At 34.4% G+C, this 20,060-nt stretch overlaps 1 protein-coding gene across 2 annotated transcripts in view; it reads left to right on the plus strand.

Annotated features, from left to right (window-relative positions):
• Nucleotides 1-20,060, plus strand: part of Ints6 (integrator complex subunit 6) — an 87,807-nt gene that overhangs the window by 47,886 nt on the left and 19,861 nt on the right. For both annotated transcript variants that reach the window (XM_046454074.2, XM_058582553.1), the window contains 3 exons: nucleotides 11,954-12,137; nucleotides 17,874-17,999; nucleotides 19,303-19,457. In XM_046454074.2, the coding sequence (XP_046310030.1) occupies nucleotides 11,954-12,137; nucleotides 17,874-17,999; nucleotides 19,303-19,457 (465 nt within the window). The remainder of the gene's footprint in view (nucleotides 1-11,953; nucleotides 12,138-17,873; nucleotides 18,000-19,302; nucleotides 19,458-20,060) is intronic.

A 20,060-nucleotide genomic window follows, 5' to 3' on the forward strand; every position in this document is an offset into this window, starting at 1 on the left:
TTGAGTAAACAGTCATAGGAACCCAAAAAGCAGCAATCTTGGATTGTTTACCATAAAATCAAGCAGAAAATGTATTTAGTAAGCAAAGGGTAAATGTTAGATGGAAATCCATATATTTAACAGGCATGTAGGAAAGCGAAAAGAATAAGTGTTTAAATTCGTTTCTTCCAGAACCCAAATTAACTTGGACAAATAGATTAATGTCTTTGTGGCAAGTTTACCTTATCTTCACTCATCTTCCCAATAATACTTGTAAAGCAGTATTCACTCATTCCCTGCCCTCTTTTTGAAATCAGGATGGACCTAAAAATTACTGACAGTAGAAATTTGCCAGTTTTCAGGTAGAGGAGTAGCTGTAATGTATGTTTTGACATAGGTGTGGAGTCATTTAGTTTTATTAGTTTTATTACTCCAGCTGACTTATTTGCTTATTACCTCATGGTGGTGAAATTTTATATTCTATTTAAAAGTTTTAAATATTTTAATTAATGGAAACTTTGGGCTAATAAGTTTTACAAGAAGGGTAGTAATAAAAGCAGGCTTACCTCGCTTTTCCCATTTTCTTTCCAGAGATTTTGGTTACATTTTCAGTTATTGTGTTGATTACTCATATATGTCCAAATTTTTAAAAAATTTTATTTTGGAAACTTTCAAACATACATAGATGTGGAGAAAATAAAAATTAATCTCAAGAACCCTTACCCAGTTTCACTATCCATATTTTGCTGGTCTTATTTGATCAGTCTGCCTGTCACCCCTATGCATCCTGTTTTGGGGAATATTTTAAAACACATTGAGACAAATCATTTTATACATAAATACTTCTTTGTGCATCTTTTAATGTATATAAGGCTGTGTGCGTCTGTACATGCATATTCATTTATTTATTTTCCATGAGATCATGGAAGATTAAGATCTGAAGAGTGCAGAATTTACTACCATAATAGTACAAAGTAAGGTCATACAGAAGGGCTAGCATATACAAAGGCCTTTTTTTTTTAATTAGTTGCTCGAGACAATACAATGATCTAGACATAGCATACATTTGATTCAAATGGGGTATGAATTCTCATTTTTCCACGTGTACAGATTGCAGGATCATATTGGTTATACAGCCACGTATATACATACAGCAATACTAGTGTCTGTTGTATTCTGCTGCCCTCCCTATCCCCCCTCCCCTCCCCTCCCATCACCTCTCTCTACCCAATCTACATTTCTACCCAATACACATTTCTCTCTCTCTCTTTTTTCTTCCCTCTCACACGATCATATATGTATTTTGTATAACGATGAGGGTCTCCTTCCATCTTCCGTGCAATTCCCCTTCTCCCTCCCATTCCCTCCCACCTCTCTTCCCTGTTTAGTGGTAATTTTCTTCTCATGCTCTTCCTCCCTACTCTGTTTTGAGTCACCCCCCTTATATCAGAAAAGACATTCGGCATTTGTTTTTTAGGGATTGGCTAACTTCACTTAGCATAATCTGCTCTAATGCCATCCATTTCCCTGCAAATGCCATGATCTTGTTATTTTTTAGTGCTGAGTAATATTCCATTGTGTATAAATGCCACATTTTTTTTATCCATTCATCTATTGAAGGCCATCTAGGTTGGTTCCACAGTCTAGCTATTGTGAATTGTGCTGCTATGAACATTGATGTAGCTGTGTCCCTGTAGTATGTTCTTTTTAGGTCTTTTGGGTATAGTCCAAGAAGGGGAATAGCTGGGTCAAATGGTGGTTCCATTCCCAACTTTCCAAGGAATCTCCGTACTGCCCTCCAAATTGGCTGCACCAATTTGCAGCCCCACCAGCAATGCCCCCGCCCCCCATCCTTGCTAGCACTTCTTGTTGTTTGGCTGCGGTTCTTACTGGAGTGAGATGGTATCTTAGAGTAGATTTAATTTGCATTTCTCGGATTGCTAGCAATGGTGAGCATTTTTTCCCCGTGTATTTGTTAATTGATTGTATATCCTCTTCTGCGAAGTGTCTGTTCAGGTCCTTGGCCTATTTGTTGATTGGGTTATTTGTTTTTTTTGTTGTTTTACAAAGGCTTGTTGTTTGAAAGGAGTGTTTTGTGAATGAGGAACTAAAACAAGGCTAATGTGGCTTGGAGAACAAAAAAAAAAAAAAGGGATCATAATACAAAACAGAAAAGAATATTGGGCTTGACTGTATAAAGGACTTTGAGACCATCCTGATAGTGATATTATTATTATGAAAGCAATAGGGAAGCCACTGAGGATTTTATTTAGAGGTAGGGGGTGGCAGACGAGGAGACAGAAGTAGATGTTGGAACACCAGGTAGGCATTATTATCATTAGTTTTATCAATTAGCTTGAATAAGAAGGTTGGTGCTAGTATACAAGATGGAAAGATGCAACAATTTCATGAGACATTTAGGAAGTTAAATCAGTAGAATTTGACATTGCACTCGTGGTTTAAAGAACAGAGAGATGGTGTCTGCAAAACTGGATGATAGTGATGCCATTTATTGAGCCTAGAGAGTTTTGGAGGACTATTTTGGATGGAAGAAAATCATGAGTTTGGTTTTGAATGTGTAGTTTTTGAGGTACCCTTGAGCCATTCAAGAATGAGTGCCAAGTAAGAATAGTTAAGTACAATGAGTTATGAGATGAGTTATGTACAATTTTTGAAAATTATTTAATATAAAAGCAATTGAAGCTGTGACTAGGTGGGTTGAGGGTTCAGAGTATAAGTTGGCCAAGGCCTAAGATTGAGCCTTGAGAATCTACAGCACTTAACACCTAGGTATTAGAGGTCAAGTCTGGTTTGGGAGAGAGGGTAAAAGACAGGAACCGCACAAATAGAGAAGACGAGGAAAACTTGAGTGTGAAAGCCAAAGAAATATGCTTCAAAAGTGTGGCAAGTAGGTTTGAATGCTGCTTGGATGCTAAATCTGAAAGTATCCACTAGGTTTAATATCACCTTTAGTTACTAATTGCTATATAACAAATCATCCCAAAACTTAGTGGCTTAAAACAGTTCATTATTTCTTAAGATTGTGTGGTTTGGCTACCTTCAGCTGAAGGCTTAGTTGGATCTGGAACAAACAAGTTGTTCTCCTTTGTATACCTGACTTGGTTGAGGGTACCTTGCTACTCTTGTCTGTGACTTCTCTCCATCCAGTAGTCCAGTTCAGGCTTTTTCATGTGGTGGCTGGTTTCCACAGGGGTGAAAATGAGCCCAGCATGCTTCACTGTGCTGTTGACCACTTTGATCTAAAAAAGACCATTAAGACCCAAAAAAGACCATTAAGACTTGTTTTAATGGTGAGAGAGGACTAAGAAATGACTAGATGAAGAAAAATTCTGTCCTTTTTTCATATTTTCTCTAAGCTCGACCCAAGTCTGGGCTGCTGATTTCCTGAGTCCTTCTGTTTCTTTGCTCTCGTGTGCTCTCTGACCACTGTTTCTCCATCTCCCTGAATTAAAATTCTACCTATTTATAAAGGCTTCAAGCCTTTCTGTTAGTCTTTAATCTCTCTCCTCTGCTTTTTATGCTCTAGCAAAACTGAAGTTGAGGTTTTATTCTAGTATTCGTTTTTTATTTTTTGCATCTCCTGTGTCTTTGATTGTAATATCTACTCTGCATTCCCCACCAAACTACATGGCATTCTAGATTTCTCAGTAAACTTTTACTCTTCAAACTTGCCCCAATGCTACTTCCTCTAGGAAGCCTTCCCAGTTTCCTTCTCTGGATAATAATTTATTTCTCTGTACTTTATGCATATTTTTGATGTTGTACACATTATAATTATTTACTTATATTTTCTTGAAGGTAGGGAATTACAATGTTTAGTGTGTTATCTTCACTAAAAAACCAGTTATAACTTGATTTGCAGTCTGCATTCTTATTTTTTTAAGAAAGGTCTCACATAATGAGACCTTTTTCTATTAAAATTTGTACCTTTATAATGATCATTTGCCAGATTCATTTGTACTGGGTAAGTGAAGTACATTATGCCAGATTCATTTGTACTGGGTAAGTGAAGTAAACTATAAAGAAAAGTTATGGTTTGGTGTGTGTGGTAAAAAAAATTACAGGAAGTTATATATGGTCAAGTTCTGTGTATTCTTTAATAAAGCAAGAATTTGAGGTTCTATGTGGGCTGTAGTGAGAGTATGTCTACATATAAATTTTCATTATGAGTACTATCCATTGAACTGGATGAAATAGTGTGGTACCAGCATGTGTAGTGTTTATTTCTTCAACCTATACTCCAGATGTTAGGCAGGTTTTACAGTTCATGTCTTCGTATTCTCCATATTTAGCACATCCACAGGCTATACAGATGAGCTAGACGACAAACAGGGAGAGAATAAACCCATAGCTCTTGGAAATAGGAGTACTTGGTTCTGTGACCTCATATTCTGTGGAAATTGTTTTTATCCATATATGTATATGTTGGTGGTGGGATCACAGTTCTTGGCAGGACATGGAGAGGTGGTTGATCTCTGATTACCTTTCTTTTTTTTTTTAGTCGTAGATGAACACAATACCTTTATTTTATTTATTTTTATATGGTGCTGAGGATTGAACTCAGTGCCTCACACTAGGCAAGTGCTCTACGGTGAGCCACAACCCTAGCCCTCTGATTAATATTCTTTTACTTTGCCCCTCTTTTTCTTGTACTTTCTATAGACTGTGGGAATGGGATCTCAGAGGTTAGGCAGCTAAGTAAATAGGTCATTAAACCTTAAGTGGGAAGTACTATTAAGAGAGGATATATAATTTTGATTACTTTAATAATAGAACCACTTGGCAGAATAGGTTCCTTCAACTTCAGGTGTTGGTACTTATCAATCAATCCTTAACTCATGGTGGACCGTGGTGTGATCCTCATCTAGGAGCCAATTAGTTTGAATGCCAGCAGACATCTATTTAAATTCCTGAATTTAAAGATGTCTTTTCTATTTGTTGACTTTTTTTGAAATAATATACTGCAGTTTAATGTATGAGAATCCTGGTTAATTAAGACTTTAGAATAGTTTTTTTTCTTAAAGTGAGTGCTAAAATGTTATTTTCAATCTTGTTTATTTGACTTGTTATATCCTTATTAGAGCTTAAAAGAGTGTCAGGCTTATAGTAGGTACTTCACAAATAACTAAATAATTAAAGTTGAGCTTTTAGCCCAATTTTAGCAAAGGAAAATAATTAGGGTCTGCACCATCATCAAATATAAGATAATTAAATAAAGAGGAAATTCTGCTTTCTTAAAGTTTGAGCATGCTTAATGATAGACCAACCTGATGTACCATTTATTTTTTACATTAATGTTAGAAATAAGTTTTGTTTATCTTTTTGATAAGAAGTTCAGGAAGGATTCAAGTGCAAGGGTAGTAAGGACTTCAAAGAAGGAAAAATAAGACGATCTTTCTAACTTTAAATTGGAGTTACATTTTATTTTCTGTGGGCTTCTAAGATAATTACATAAAATAGCTGGATTGGTAATATCTCTGAAATTAATTATTTAAAATAATAATGTAGAAAACTTAAATTGTATTCAAGTTAAAAAATCTTTGTGAATATAAACTAATTTTTTTCACTTATTTGTCCATTGGACTTAAGCTTTGCCAAGTATAATCTTAGTGAAGACCCTAATAAAGGCCAGTAATGCCATGTTTATGGGAAAATTACTGCGTTATTGTATCACATGTGATTTATCCAGTTTTTAAAAGTCCTCCTTAGATGTTCTAAATTTAATTATATAGCAGGGATTACAAATGTTTCCTAACATATAATCTTATGTTATATCTCATCTCTAAAATGGAGATCACAAATGTATCTACCACATTCATTTGTTCTAAAATGATATATGTGATGCTTATATAGGATGATGCTGAAAATATGCTAGCTATAATTATTGTTTATTTTTGTTGTTATTATCCATGTATTGAGAATTGGAAGGAGAAAGCAAGAATGAAGACAAATATATTGCTGTTCCTTTCTGTTGGATAAAAGAGTACCTGGTGTGATGGACTGCTGAGTGGTAGAGTACTTGTCTAGCATGTTTGATTCCTCAGCATTATCAAAGAACAGGGAAAAAAAACCAAAACCCAAAACCCAAAAAGTAACTGGGAGAAAAACTACAGAATTTTGCACTTTAAAACAAGGAACCAAAAATATTTGTAAGATACATTAATTTAGTGACCTAAAATCACTATTTTGGTTCAGAAATTGAGTTATCGCTTTTTTTCTGAAAGTGATTATAAAATCTCGTACTTCCCATTTAATAAAATTATTTTACATCAATAGGTCAATATTCAGTTTCTTAAAATGCAGATTGTGTTTTCAGTAATAGACTGTATAATGCAGTGTTTAAGAACAAACTTCTGCCAGGCTCAGTGGCACATGTCTAATCCCAGTGGCTCAGGAGGCTGAGACAGGAGGATTGCAAGGCCATCCTCAGCAACTTAGGCCCCGTCTCAAAACAAAAAACAAAAAGGGCTGGAGATATAGCTCAATGGTAAAGAACTCCTGGGTTGAATCCCCGACCTGTGGCCTCCCTTCCCCCAAAAAAACCCCTGAAAAACTAAAAACACCCACTTCTCTTTCCCAAAAACAGCAGTTGTGAATTTGGTATATGTAGTCTTCTGGTCCTTATTTTCTTACTTTACTACATGTATATGTTATACAAATAGAAAAATAACACTAAATATTGCTTACTTATAATAGTGTGTTAGAGATGCTATTCAGTTCATATCATTTTGCATCTTTTTTTCCAGTTGATACTGTTTTTTTAAATATTTTTTTTTAGTTGTGGATGGATATACAATACCTTTATTTTATTTTATTTTATTTATTTATTTTTATGTAGTGCTGAGGATGCTAGTGCCTCACGCATGCTAGGCAAGCACTCTACCCCTGAGCCACAATCCCAGCCCCTTCATACTGTTTTTAATCAGAAATAATCTCATATGGTCACCCAGCATAAGAAAGAGGTGATGTGGCAATGTGGCAAAGAAAGGACGATCTTTTTAATAAATGGTGCTGTGTCAGTTAGATTCCTATTTGGGGAAAAACATATCTCCACCCATCTCTTATCATATACCAAACTCAATTCCACATGTATTTTAGGGTTAATTAAGTAAAAAAATAATAGGGCTTTTAGAAAAAAGTGGAGAGTACCTTTATGATATTTAGGACACAAAAGGTGCTAAATGTGAAATATCAAAAGATAGCACTAACGTAATGAAAGTGGTCACGGAGTGGAAGAAGGTGTTTGTAAGTACCTATATCTAACAAGAGACTGATATCTGGAATATATTAATAGTCCTCCAATACATTAACAGTTCTCCAAATCAGTAAGAAAAAGGCAGCTCAAAAAGAAAAAAAAAAGGCAGAACATTTTAATAGGCACTTGTAAAAGAACACATTGAAATGGCAGTAAGTGTATGCAAAGGTGATCAACTTTCATAGGTATCAGGGAAGTTGAAACCCTTCTGAGATACTACTACACACATATGTACACACACACACACACACCAAAATGGCTAAGATGAAAGACAGCTAGTACTAAGTTGGTAATTAGCAAATGGTTCTTTCATACACTGCTGGTGGGTGTACAACCACTTGGGAAAACCATTTGGTAGTAGCTACTAAAAGTAATTATGTTTATACCCTATGATAGAGCAGTTACACTCCTAAGTGCATACCCAACAGTAAATGCAGGCATATTTTGCCATAAAGGTGTGTACATATGTGTGTATATTCAAGGTGTGTGGGTTTGTGTGTATATGTATATGTATATATATGTATATATATGTGTGTGTGTGTGTGTGTGTGTGTGTATATATATATATATATATATATATATAAATGAATATGAATAGTATGCTATTCATAATATACCCAAACAACCCAAATGAGTCTCAAACAAAAAGGATAGGTTGTGGTTATTCTCTCACACATGATAATGCAATAAGAACAAGTGATCTATAGCTATATGCAATATTATGGATGAATTTCACTCCAAAATATTGATGAAAGAAGCCATAATCAAAGAGGTCATACTCTGTAGTTTCATTTATATAAAGTTACAAATCACACGAAACTGAACAGGGGCAGTGATGCGGGGGGGGTGGGGGGGGACATAGTATATGTTATTTTATGTGTATATGTTATTTATCCCCCAAAAATTGTGTTGAGATCTACCCATGAAGGAGCTTAGTGATTGTTTATTCATTTCAGCTGTGTTACGAATGACCATAGTTTGTATATTGATTCCCTTATTGGACTTGTAGCTTGTTTTCATTTTTTTGTTCTGTTTCAAAATAATTCTGTAGTCAAGGTGTTCTGTTTCATTATTTGGTGGAATGGGGGATTGAACTCAAGGCTTAGTGCATGTTAAGTGCATGCTCTACCATTGACTGTGCACTCCAGTGTTTCTTTTCTTTTTTTAAATATTTTTAGCAGTAGATGGACATAATAACTTTATTTTTATGTGGTAATGAGGATTGAACCCAGTGCCTCATACATGCTAGGCAAACACTCTACCACTAAGCCACAACCCTGTCCTGCAATATTCTTTTTTATGACTTTTTTTTGTGTGTGTGAAAATGAGTTTCTCTGGGAAATTTACCTGTGGCAAGGTATGCTTATGTTCAGCTCTATTTGATGATTTCAAATAGTCCTTTAAATGATTGTATATGTACAGGCCCACCAGGAGTGTTGAATTGTTTTCATTATTCTATAGTTTACCATCACTTGGAGTTTTCAAAATTTTAAAATTTTGTTCATCTTATGGTATCAAATGCTGTTTATAATTTACATTACCTGATGACCAGTATAGTTGAGTATCTTTCCATGTTATAGCCCATATGAATTTCCTCTGTGTTCTTAAAATTTTCACCTTTAGGAAGTATCTATTCATTTTTATTGCACATTTTTCTAATGATTAATTTTATTCTTTTTGATTTATATGCAGTTGTCTTTGATTAGCAGTCCATATGTTCATGAAGGCTCTTCCACTTTGTGATTTTAAGCTGTTAGAATTTCAGCTAAAATTTTTAGATTTAGAGTAATTCCAGCTTCTGAAGAATATTTTTCCTTCAGATTTACATATTTTTTTCAGTTCCTGTTTGCCTGCCATTACTCCATCCTATTTTACCAATATGTTCTCTAACTCCAACCATCTTTTGGTAGTAAGAGATTGGTGATGCTATGAGTTAGGGGAGAAGATAATAGAAAAAATATTTGACAAGTATAAAATTAAAATAGCTATGTGTAAAAAGAAAGTATTCTTGTGACCCTGGTTGGCTTTTCTTTTTACTTGAAATACATTCTAGATTTAGCACTATACAGCCAAAGGCTAATTAATTACTTCATTGAATATTGTTGTCCAAATGATTGTATATTTATAGGCCCACCAGGAGTGGCAGATCCACATCACTTCATGATTAATTGTGTATATGTGGTCTGTGCAGTGCCTCTTATTTTCTGGATTCTCCAGTTTCGTGTATCCATTATTTCCGCATAGCAACTACATTAACAATTGAAAGCCTCTTTAGCTAGTGCCACTGGATTTCTTTGTTTCTGTGACCTTAGAAAATGACCACACACTTAGTAGCTGTGTTTCCCAAATTCAAAGGTGGTTGGTCTGGAGTAAACGGTGATAACTTAAGCAGTGCTTTCTCTTTGTCTTCTGAGAAGGTTCAGTGAAAAGGGTCTGGAGTTCTGAGCTGTGTCACAAAGTCTTTTGAGGTTGGGGAACCTTCCTCAAAGAACATCCTGGTCCATTTTTCTTCCTTGTTGCCTCTAACTTCTGACTCAAATAGGGCCAATGCCAGAGGAAGAGCACATGATTCTTTTACATGGTCACAGAATCTTGGCTGATCTTGATAAAGGAGTCTTGTAGCATATTCTCTTGGCATGAGTCTTTGGGAGAGAGGTGCCAGCACAGCCCAGCTTCACTAGCAACCTCTTTCTAGAATCAGATTTTTTAAGGGTTTGATGTAAGTTAGTGAAGAAATTTGACTCTTAAATCAGTGTAGAATGTCTAAAACCCCCAATTTATTAAGGTCAGAAATCTATGTAATTTAAGAAGGATGTAAAGAAAGAGTTTTTGTCTTGTTTTATTAATAAATTGGTACAAGCTCTGGCTATTACTTTGGAAGTAATAATTTAAAAGTATGTTCTATTAAAAAAATTCTCCAATATATTTAGAAAGTAAGTGTATTGATTCTGGATTTGATTTTTTTAAAGTATATCTTATGATAAGGATTTTCATTTTCCTAAGCACAATTAGCACACTTAAAATTATTAATGATTCCAACAACATATACATTTTTAATCTTTGCTTTTTTGTCCCCTCCCCTGTAACAGTTTTAACCCTCCCTACTCCATACCTTTGGCTTTTTCATGCTATTGATTGTTTGGAGAAATCAGGTGTTTTGTCCTAGAATGTTTTATACATTCTGGATTTGACTTTGTGTTGTAGTGGTGATTAACTTGATCCTGTATTACCCAAATTCACTGTAAAACTGGTGTTTAGATCTAAGAGCTTGCTTTGACTCCAACTTTCTTTCCCTTTTGCTTTTCCCTCACTTTCCTTTTGTTTTCTTCTCCTTCCCTCTCTCCCTTTCATTTTTCCTTCCCTAAGAACTTTATATTATGAAATTTTTATTACATCACATGAAAAATATACTGTCTGGATACTAAGATTGATGTAAGAATCTTGTTGGTATACTTTCTCTGTTGGTATAAAGGTGCCCATTAGAATCATTTTATGTCTGGTGAGAGTGGGGGAAAAATATCTATTAAAAAACATAGAAAAATAAGTTTATGTGGGGGTAGGAAGGATGATAGTAGACTGAATCAGACATTATTACCCTATGTACATATATAACAATACGACCGGTGTGATTCTATATCATGTACAACCAGAAAAATGAGAAATTTTATTCCCATTATTTATGATGTATCAAAGTGCATTCTAATGTCATGTGTAACTAGTTAAAATAAAAAATTGAAAAAAATAGGAAAACCCTCAAATCCTTCTATATTTACTTAGATATATTTAATACCTTTAATATGTAATTGTGAAAAAATTTACTTTTATGCAAATGCTTTGGGGTGAGGATCTCCTGTATAAAATAAAGCGTATGTAAAATTGTTAAGAACTGTAGAGGGCTAGGGCAATAGCTCAATGGTAGAGTGCTTTCCTAGCATGTGTGAGGCACTGGGGTTGATCCTCAGCACCACATAAAAATAAATAAAATAATAATATTTAAAATTAAAAATATATATATTTAAAAGATATTGGGCTGGGGATGTGGCTCAAGCGGTAGTGTGCTCGCCTGGCATGCGTGCGGCCCGGGTTCGATCCTCAGCACCACATACAAAGATGTTGTGTCCACCGATAACTAAAAAATAAATATTAAAAAATTCTCTCTCTCTCTCTCTCTTAAAAAAATTATTTATATATTATATATATATATTTAAAAGATACTGACTTTTAAAAAAAGATTCTACTTCTGAAAAAAAGAAAAAGAACTGTAGAGATGTTTGAGGCTGTTGTGGTATAACAGAAAAAATACTCACATGGACCTGGGAGGTTATGTCACCCCCTCCTTCTCCCCACCCCGCATCTCCCGTCTCACACACACAAATAATATTTATCATTGGATTGTTTTTAATGATTAAAGATTTATTTGGAAGCAGTTTAGACCCTGGTAGTTAGTTGCATTTAATCTGAAGTGTATTACAGTATTACAGAATCTGTTTTTTCAATTTGGGTCTTCAGAGTGAAGTCTAACAATATCATGCAATATATTGGGTATATCTGAATAAGTTTTTACTTTTAAGCTTGTTTTTGGAATGATAAGAGATTCAGTGGAGTTTTAATATAACATGGCTTTTTATTAAAAAGGCTTTAAAAAAAAATACTGTGTGGAAGTCTTAACTGATTTCTTCCCCCCTCCATTATTTTCAGCTCCACTTACCTCTTAATTCCCCTTTGCCTGGAAGTGAACTGACCAAGGAACCTTTTCGTTGGGATCAGAGACTGTTTGCATTAGTGTTGCGGTTGCCTGGCACCATGTCAGTAGAATCAGAGCAGTTGACAGGTGTGCCTTTGGATGACTCTGCAATCACACCAATGTGTGAAGTGACAGGCGGTAAGTTTTTTGCTGGTACTAATTCAGTGACTTAAAGCAGTGTTTATCTGAAGAGTTAAAATGTAGGTTTTAAAAATTCCATGTTTGTTTTTGTTTAACAAGTTAAATATTAGGAATTAATACACGTATGGTTTTAAATTGCAATTATTAATGATGGTCTGTGATCTTGATTTGAATACTTGTGGTTACTGTTGGTCTCATAATGAATGGTAATTTTTTTATCCATATAGAAAATTCTGATATTTGATGTTCTTAAATTTTCCTACCTACAAAAATTGTCAATGATTTTGAAATGATAAAGCATTATTTTCTGTGAACTATGTTTTTAGAAGCATTTCATTACCCATTTGATGGGATATGCCTGGTTAAGTGATGTTTTTCTCAGAGGTAAGGAGATTAGATAGGTTAAAGGAAATGGGCAAGAGGTTTTATCCAGCTTTTTTATCACTTATTCATCAAGTCAAGTAGCCACCATGTTTACTGCACATAAATTAGGATCTTATATAACAGTCACAGGTGTTCTACAATGTGAAATTGGTTAACAAGTGGATTAATTTCATATAGATATATATCAAATGCCTACTGTGCGCCAGCTATTGTTCCATGGTTCAGAGCTGCAGTAATTTATTTTTTTATTTTTATTTTTTTATGTGGTGCCCGGGATTGAACCCAAGTACCTCATGCATGCTAGGCAAGTGTTCTACCACTGAGCCACAACCCCGGCCCAGCAGAGCTAAAGTAATGAATAAGAAATACATGGGGTTTTTGTTTTCAGGGAACATTGTAGTTCTCACCTAAGAAATTTGATACTAAAATTTGAACTATGAGAGGGACCTCCAACAAAGTCTTTAGACACAATTAGTGCTCTACTGAGAGATTAGCTAAGTAAGTTCAGAGAAAATACAAGTTCTAATTAATATTTTAAATGTCTTTGTTCTAAAATTCTATGGATTTCATAAATCTGCAAATTTCTCAGGCAAAAACGATTAGCCGCATACACACAGACACACACACGCACAGCCCTACACATACATAGAAGTGGATGAGATAATTGTTATTCATACTGTTAATGCTCCCATTTTATAGAATACTCTGAACTGTTGTAATGCCTTCACAGTTTACAGAATTTTTAAAAATGTATGTGTGTATTTTTTTGAGGGACAGCTTGTCATCTAAATTTTACAAATTCACTGATAGCAATTTCCTATACATGTATAACATTGTTCAGTGATAGAGTCTCTATGGTTTCTTTGGAGATCTACATTTGTATTCATGAAATTTTAGTTTTCAGCTATGAACTGACCTACTTGTTAAAATCCACCCCCCCCCCTTTTTTAAACTCTAAGGTTTTTATTTAACAGATTGCAAAGGGCTTTAAGGATATAATTTAGACATTCTCAGGTTGGAAATTTCTTACTATGAATTACTTAGTTTGAACTTAGAATTATGATGAAGTTATGGCACTGTATGTACTATAACTTTTTTCTTCAATGATCAAGAATATTCAGAGTGTGAAATCAAGTGAGTGGTACAGTCAGAAAGGGTCTGAAAAGAACCTTGAGAATCATGTAGTAGTTGATATCCTTGCCTTTGGGCAGTAATGTACTAAAGTTATTTTGTTTATTCTTTGAAAGGAACATCTCCAGAGGAGAAGATTCCGAAGTCACCCTTGGTAATATCTTTCAATGACCCAAAATTTTAGTCAAGAAATTTGGAAGTTTTCCCTAAATATACTTCCTGGATCCTTCCTCATGTGTTTGTTCATTTGCCCCTTTTCATGCTCTTGCAAGCAGTAATGGGAAACTGCACAAATGCCACTCACCTTTTCATATATCTGAATAATGTTTATCTTTCTTTTTTAATTTAAAAGAAAGAATGTTCACTAAAGAGAGGTTTGGAGAGAATGCCACCAGAAAAGTAGTAACAACAAAAAAGTGAATATCCATTGGTATTTTACTATACAAATATGTGAACAATACTAACAATTCCTGTGTTGTTTTTTTTTTTTTAACTTAGTGCGAGGAAGGTTGTATTAGTGCGTGAGCATTAATATTTCCCATTAAAGAATAATCCATGTTTATTAAGGAAAAATTAGAAAAATTCACCTATATTGCCAAAATAATTAGTATGTTATTATATTTTTGTTTATGCTTTTAAAAATATGCAATTGTCATTGTATGCATTGTTCTTGTATTATCAGGTAATTTCATGAGTGCTTACTTTGTGCCTAATAAGTGTTCTAGATGCTGGAAATACATTAAGAACAATAGACAGAAAACTTATATCTTTGGACTGGGTTATAACAGATAATAATCATGTCAAATGAATAAATCGCATTTTGGGGGGTGCCGCCTACTATGAAGAGGAAAAATTAAGGATTTGGGTGTAGAGAGCAACTTGAGACTGAGAATGAGTATTCTTTTTTTTTATATTTATTTTTTAGTTTTAAGTAGACACAATATCTTTATTTTGCATATATGTGGTGCTGAGGATCAAACTCAGTGCCTCAAGCATGCTAGGCGAGTGCTCTACCCCTGAGCCACAACCCTAGCCCCAAGAGAATGAGTATTCTTAGGTAGTTAGGAAGTGACATTTGAGCAGAGCTTTGAAAGATTCAGTTAAACCTCAGGGAAATCTATAAAGAGGAAGTAGTAAGGGAAGAGATGTGCTGTGTGTAAGTAGGAGTAATGGGAAGGCTGATGTGGCCAAAACATATATAGAAGTAGAGAATAATATCTAGGTTTAGAGAGAAGCAGTGTGTTAGTCAACTTTTTATCACTGTGACCAAAATACCTGCCAGGACAAATTAAAGGAGTAAAGGTTTATTTTGGCTCATGGTTTCAGAGGTTCAGTCTATAGTGAGCCAACTCCATTGCTCTGAGCCCAAGATGAGGCAGGCCTCATGGTAGGAGGGCATGATAGAGGAGTGCTGCTCCATTCATATTCTCCAGGAAGCAGAGTGGGAGGGAGGAAGGGAATGGGGTGTTGGGGAGAGAAGGAAAAGGGGCCACAAGGAAGATGAACTCTTCCAGGGTGACCCACCTGCCTATAGATTCTACCTGTCAGCCCATGCAAATAGGATAGACCTATTAGGTCACAGCTCTCAATCTAATCATTTTACCTCTGAACATTTCTGCATTAACACAGAGGCTTTGTGGGAGGAGGAGGACCTCATATACAAACTGTAACAGGCAGGGACAAAATATTGAATTGCCTTTTAGGTCATAATAAAATATTTTTTATTTTCCTAGTGTGATGGGAAGCCATTAGAGGGAAGCAGACCTTTCTATTTCTGATACATTACTTCAGCTTTTAGATGAGAATGCACCGTAGAGTGGCAAGAATGGAAACAGGGAGACAAGAGGTGACTACTTTAATTGAGTGCTAGACTTAGAGGTGGTAAGAAGTAGACAGATGCAAATAAGGATGAGAACAAGGGAAGAAGGAATCAAGAATTGATTCCCAGATGATTCAGTTGGCTTGAACAACTAGAGATGAATGACTATGCCATAAATTTAGATGAGTACACTGGGGAGAGGCAGGGGTTTTAGAGATACCCAGAATAAATTTCTTTTTTTTTTTTTATGTTATAATTTTTATTATTCCAACAATCTTTTTTTTTTTAAATTTTTTATTGTGGGTTGTTCAAAACATTACAAATTTCTTGACATATCATATTCCACACTTTGATTCAAGTGGGTTATGAACTCCCACCTTCACCCCATACACAGATTGCAGAATCATATCAGTTACACATCCATTGATTTACAAATTGCCATACTTGTGTCTGTTGTGCTCCGCTGCCTTTCCCATCCTCCACCCTCCCCCCTCCCCACCTCTCCCCTCCCCTCCCCTCCTCTCTCTCTACCTCCTCCACTGTATAACCCTGAGGGTCTCCTTCCATTACCATGCAATTTCCCTTCTCTCTCCCTTTCCCTCCCACCTCTCATCCCTGTTAAATGTTAATCTTCTTCTCCTGCTCTTCGTCCCTACTCTGTTCTTAGTTACTCTCCAGAATAAATTTCTAATACTTGTATTACAATACCCTGGTTTGAATTTTGGCTGTATCACTGTACTAACTTGAATAAGTGGTCTGTTTTCTCATTTGTAAGATGGAGAAATAGCCCATAGAGTTGTTGCTAGGAATAAATAAATTACATGACAAAACAATTAAGACAGGGGCTAGGGATGTGGCTCGCGCAGAGGCACTGGGTTCGATCCTCAGCACCGCATAAAAATAAAATAAAGATGTTGTGTCCACCGAAAACTAAAAAAAATATAAATATTAAAAAAAAAATCTCTCTCTTTAAAAAAAAAAACAAGACAGTGCTAGACACATTCAGGTTCAGTAATTGGTAGGTATTTTTTGATTACATTTATTATATACAGGTGAATTGTTTGTGATATACTACTTATTTTCCAAGTAAAGGTAACTTTGAGGATTTGAGTCACTACTACCTAATGTTTTCTTAGCAACCTTTACAAATCACATTAAAAAATAAGTTAATATTGGTACTTTGATGTGTCAAATATATGTAGCTTATGTTCTGAAATTATTGATAAGACTGCATGTCAAGCTTATTACAAATAACATTGTAAGGTAGTAGGTTGAAGATTTTTAGCTATCAAGGTTTTTAGTGTTGGTCTGGATCAGCATTGTATAACAAATATAATTCAGTTTTCATATGTTGTTATAAATTTCATAGTAGCCACACTAAAGATAAAAGTAGCAGGTGAAATTGTTAATGATATTTTGTTTAAATCAGTATATCCCAAATATTATTTCAACATGAAATTTACATTTTTCACACCAGGTCTACAAAATCAGTGTATAGTTTATACTTACTGTACAAGTCATTTTGGACTAGCCATATTTCAAGTTTAAATAGCCACATCTAGCTCTTGTCCACAATATCAAACTGCAAAGATCTAGATATTTGTGCTGAAAATCTGTTTAAATTATTCCCACTAGTATATTTTGGGGAAAGGTTGGGGGTTTTTGACCATTCTGGGGAGCAAACCCAGGGCCTTATACATACTAGTCCAGCGTGTGCCATTGAGTCATATCCCCAGCTCTAAATTATTATTGTTGTTTTTTTTTAATTGCTAGCATTTTAGTGCTTTTTGTAGATTAAAATGTTCAAAAGGGGAATTAATTTAAGATTGGTAATGTTAAAGTATATAAGCCAAATGAAGTTCAGAAATGTACATGCTACCATTTATATATTAAAGTGCAATATTTAAAATATATAGTAACTGCCAGTAGACGAGATAAGCAGTTATTTAGAATCTTCCATGTACTTTGCATCAGTCTTAGGGATAAATCTTTGTTAATGGGAATAATATTTGGGGGGAATTTTTACTACTAGATGTTATTTGTGTATATGTATACTGAAGACCAATTATATTGGATAATAATTGGAGATAGTGCTCATAGAGAGGATGCATAGTTCCCCAACCACCACACTGTGGTTTGTTGAGACCAAGATTTTATATTTAATCTACCTATAATTAGAAGGAAAAAAAAAACTATGTATTCTCATAACATGGGATTTTGGGGAGGTTGGAAGTAATAATTTTTGTTCATTCTTCCTTAAGATTATGAAATAAGTCAACTTTACCATTGAATTTTTTGTTAGCATTATCAGAAACCTCACTCACCATAGTTCTCGCTAAAGGCAGGAATTCTTACAACTAGTCTACCTAATTTATTTTTATTATTTTTTTTAATCTCAGGCCGCTCATACTCTGTATGTTCTCCAAGAATGCTTAATCAATGTCTGGAGTCCTTGGTGCAGAAAGTACAAAGTGGGGTGGTAATAAACTTTGAAAAAGCAGGACCAGATCCTTCCCCTGTAGAAGGTATGATTGCACTTTTCTTATAGACATTCTAAACTTGCTTTATCAATTATTGGAAGAGAAAAATTGCTGTGTATTGGCCTTAAGATTAATAAGGCCAAGTATTGAGAAGATAGAAGGGAATATGAAATAGGAAAGTCAAGGTAAACTGAGGGGTGGTTCAGTAGATTACCTTTTTATATTAATTATTGTTTATAGCCTTTAATTTTAGTAAGAGTCAAACACCTTTTTAATAAGCAAATTCTAGTTTTGCTTTTTAATATTATTATATCATTGTTTCTTTCTATTTGTTTTTAGCATGTTCCTTAATTATCAGAGTGTTCAACTATCGATATTTAATTCCTACTATTGTTCGAAGGGTTAAGTTGATCAGAACCTAATGGTTTCTGTGGGTCCAAAAATGAAGAACCAGCCTTTGCCATTAAGCTTGATTCTTTTAACTCAGCCCCTCTTGGCTATATTCTTAGCTTCTGTGATTGTGAACTATTTGCAATAGTCAGTAGGTCAAAGAACCATTTGGATATTTTATATCTGAAACCTTATGTATTGTATGAAACTTCAAGAATTAGAAAGACATTAATGACACTTGATAGAGGTGATGCACTGGAGTGATCATGGAAGAAGAGAAAGGTCAGAGATGAAAGATTGTAGGTATATGACTTAAGTTATATGATTGTGTCTGGTTTTAATTAAATTTAAATTAAATTGTTAGAATATATTCATTTTAAAATTATTTTAATACTTGGCTTAGGCAACTAAGTAAATGTTTACTGTATTGTTGAAGAGAATTATTAAAATTTTGCTAGAATTATTCTAGATTAAAGACAGTTGATTTGAATTTAAGTTTGCATATTATTAGGCTTTAGTTTAAAATGATTTATAAGGAATATTCAACTAGCAATACTTAAACAATATTTTCTGTGTGCCTAGCACTTGTTTTGACACTGTTTTGGGACTCTAAATGAAGGTGGCAAATTAGTTGCTTGGTGGTGAAATGGCTTCATTCATTAAACAGATGAGTTTCATAAAGTATTGTTCTGATGGACAAGCAGAGGATGCTATGGGACCTTCTTTCAACTGATGAACTCGTATTTGGAATTTACAGATTTTATGTCTAGTGAATTGCAATCTAATTTAAATGTTAAGCAGTCATCCTATTCTGCCATATTAAAAAAAAAAAGGGAAATCCAGAAATGAACGAATTTTAGGATATTTTACAGTTAAGTAATAATGAATAATTTAATTTTTCGGTTTTTTTTTCCCTCTAATGATATATGCTTTCTTTGTCTTAACATCTCTGGTACAGACGGGCAGCCGGATATATCAAGGCCTTTTGGATCTCAGCCTTGGCATAGCTGTCACAAACTCATATATGTCAGACCAAATCCTAAAACTGGGGTTCCTATAGGTCATTGGCCTGTTCCAGAATCTTTTTGGCCAGATCAGAATTCTCCAACACTAGTAAGTACCAGAGAGATGACTATATCCACCTTTTGTATTATTTCTAAGTATTATTGTCAGTTAAAGGTGTGGCTCATTTGTTAGACAGATGTTCAAAGTGCCATCATATGCTGTAGTATATTGTATTGTTCATAACGAACCAGTAAGAAAAAAAGGCATCTGTTCCCTTTAGAATCTAATACTGTGCTTATATTTTGTTATTGGCATCTGGATACAGAGTCATAAATGCAATAAGATTTCCTTTTTGGACTCTAAACATAATGTAGCATGTGGATTTGTCTCTGGGACGCAATTTGAAATTTAAATGAAGGCTTAGGAAATTGTTCTAACAGTTTGCCTGCAATCTTTCAGGTCTTAGTCAGAAATTGATGTTGACTTGTCTGATTTTAGTTATGTTCAGTGTTGCAACTTAGAAATTTAAGTTAGAAATGATTTTCTCGTCTTGTTTGTATAAATTATTTTTAGGAACAGTGAAGTTTATTCAGTGATTATGGTGAATTATCAGTATTCATTATATGTTTCTGATAATATGTTATATTTTATTAATTATTTTTGGTCTTCTTGGTGCATTTTGTTTTATCTTAGGTTTTTGTTTTTTTCTTT

The sequence above is a fragment of the Marmota monax genome, unplaced genomic scaffold (assembly GCF_021218885.2).
Source record: "Marmota monax isolate L192 unplaced genomic scaffold, Marmota_monax_Labrador192_F-V1.1 WCK01_AAM20220418_F8-fsc00011, whole genome shotgun sequence".
Lineage (NCBI taxonomy): Eukaryota > Metazoa > Chordata > Mammalia > Rodentia > Sciuridae > Marmota > Marmota monax.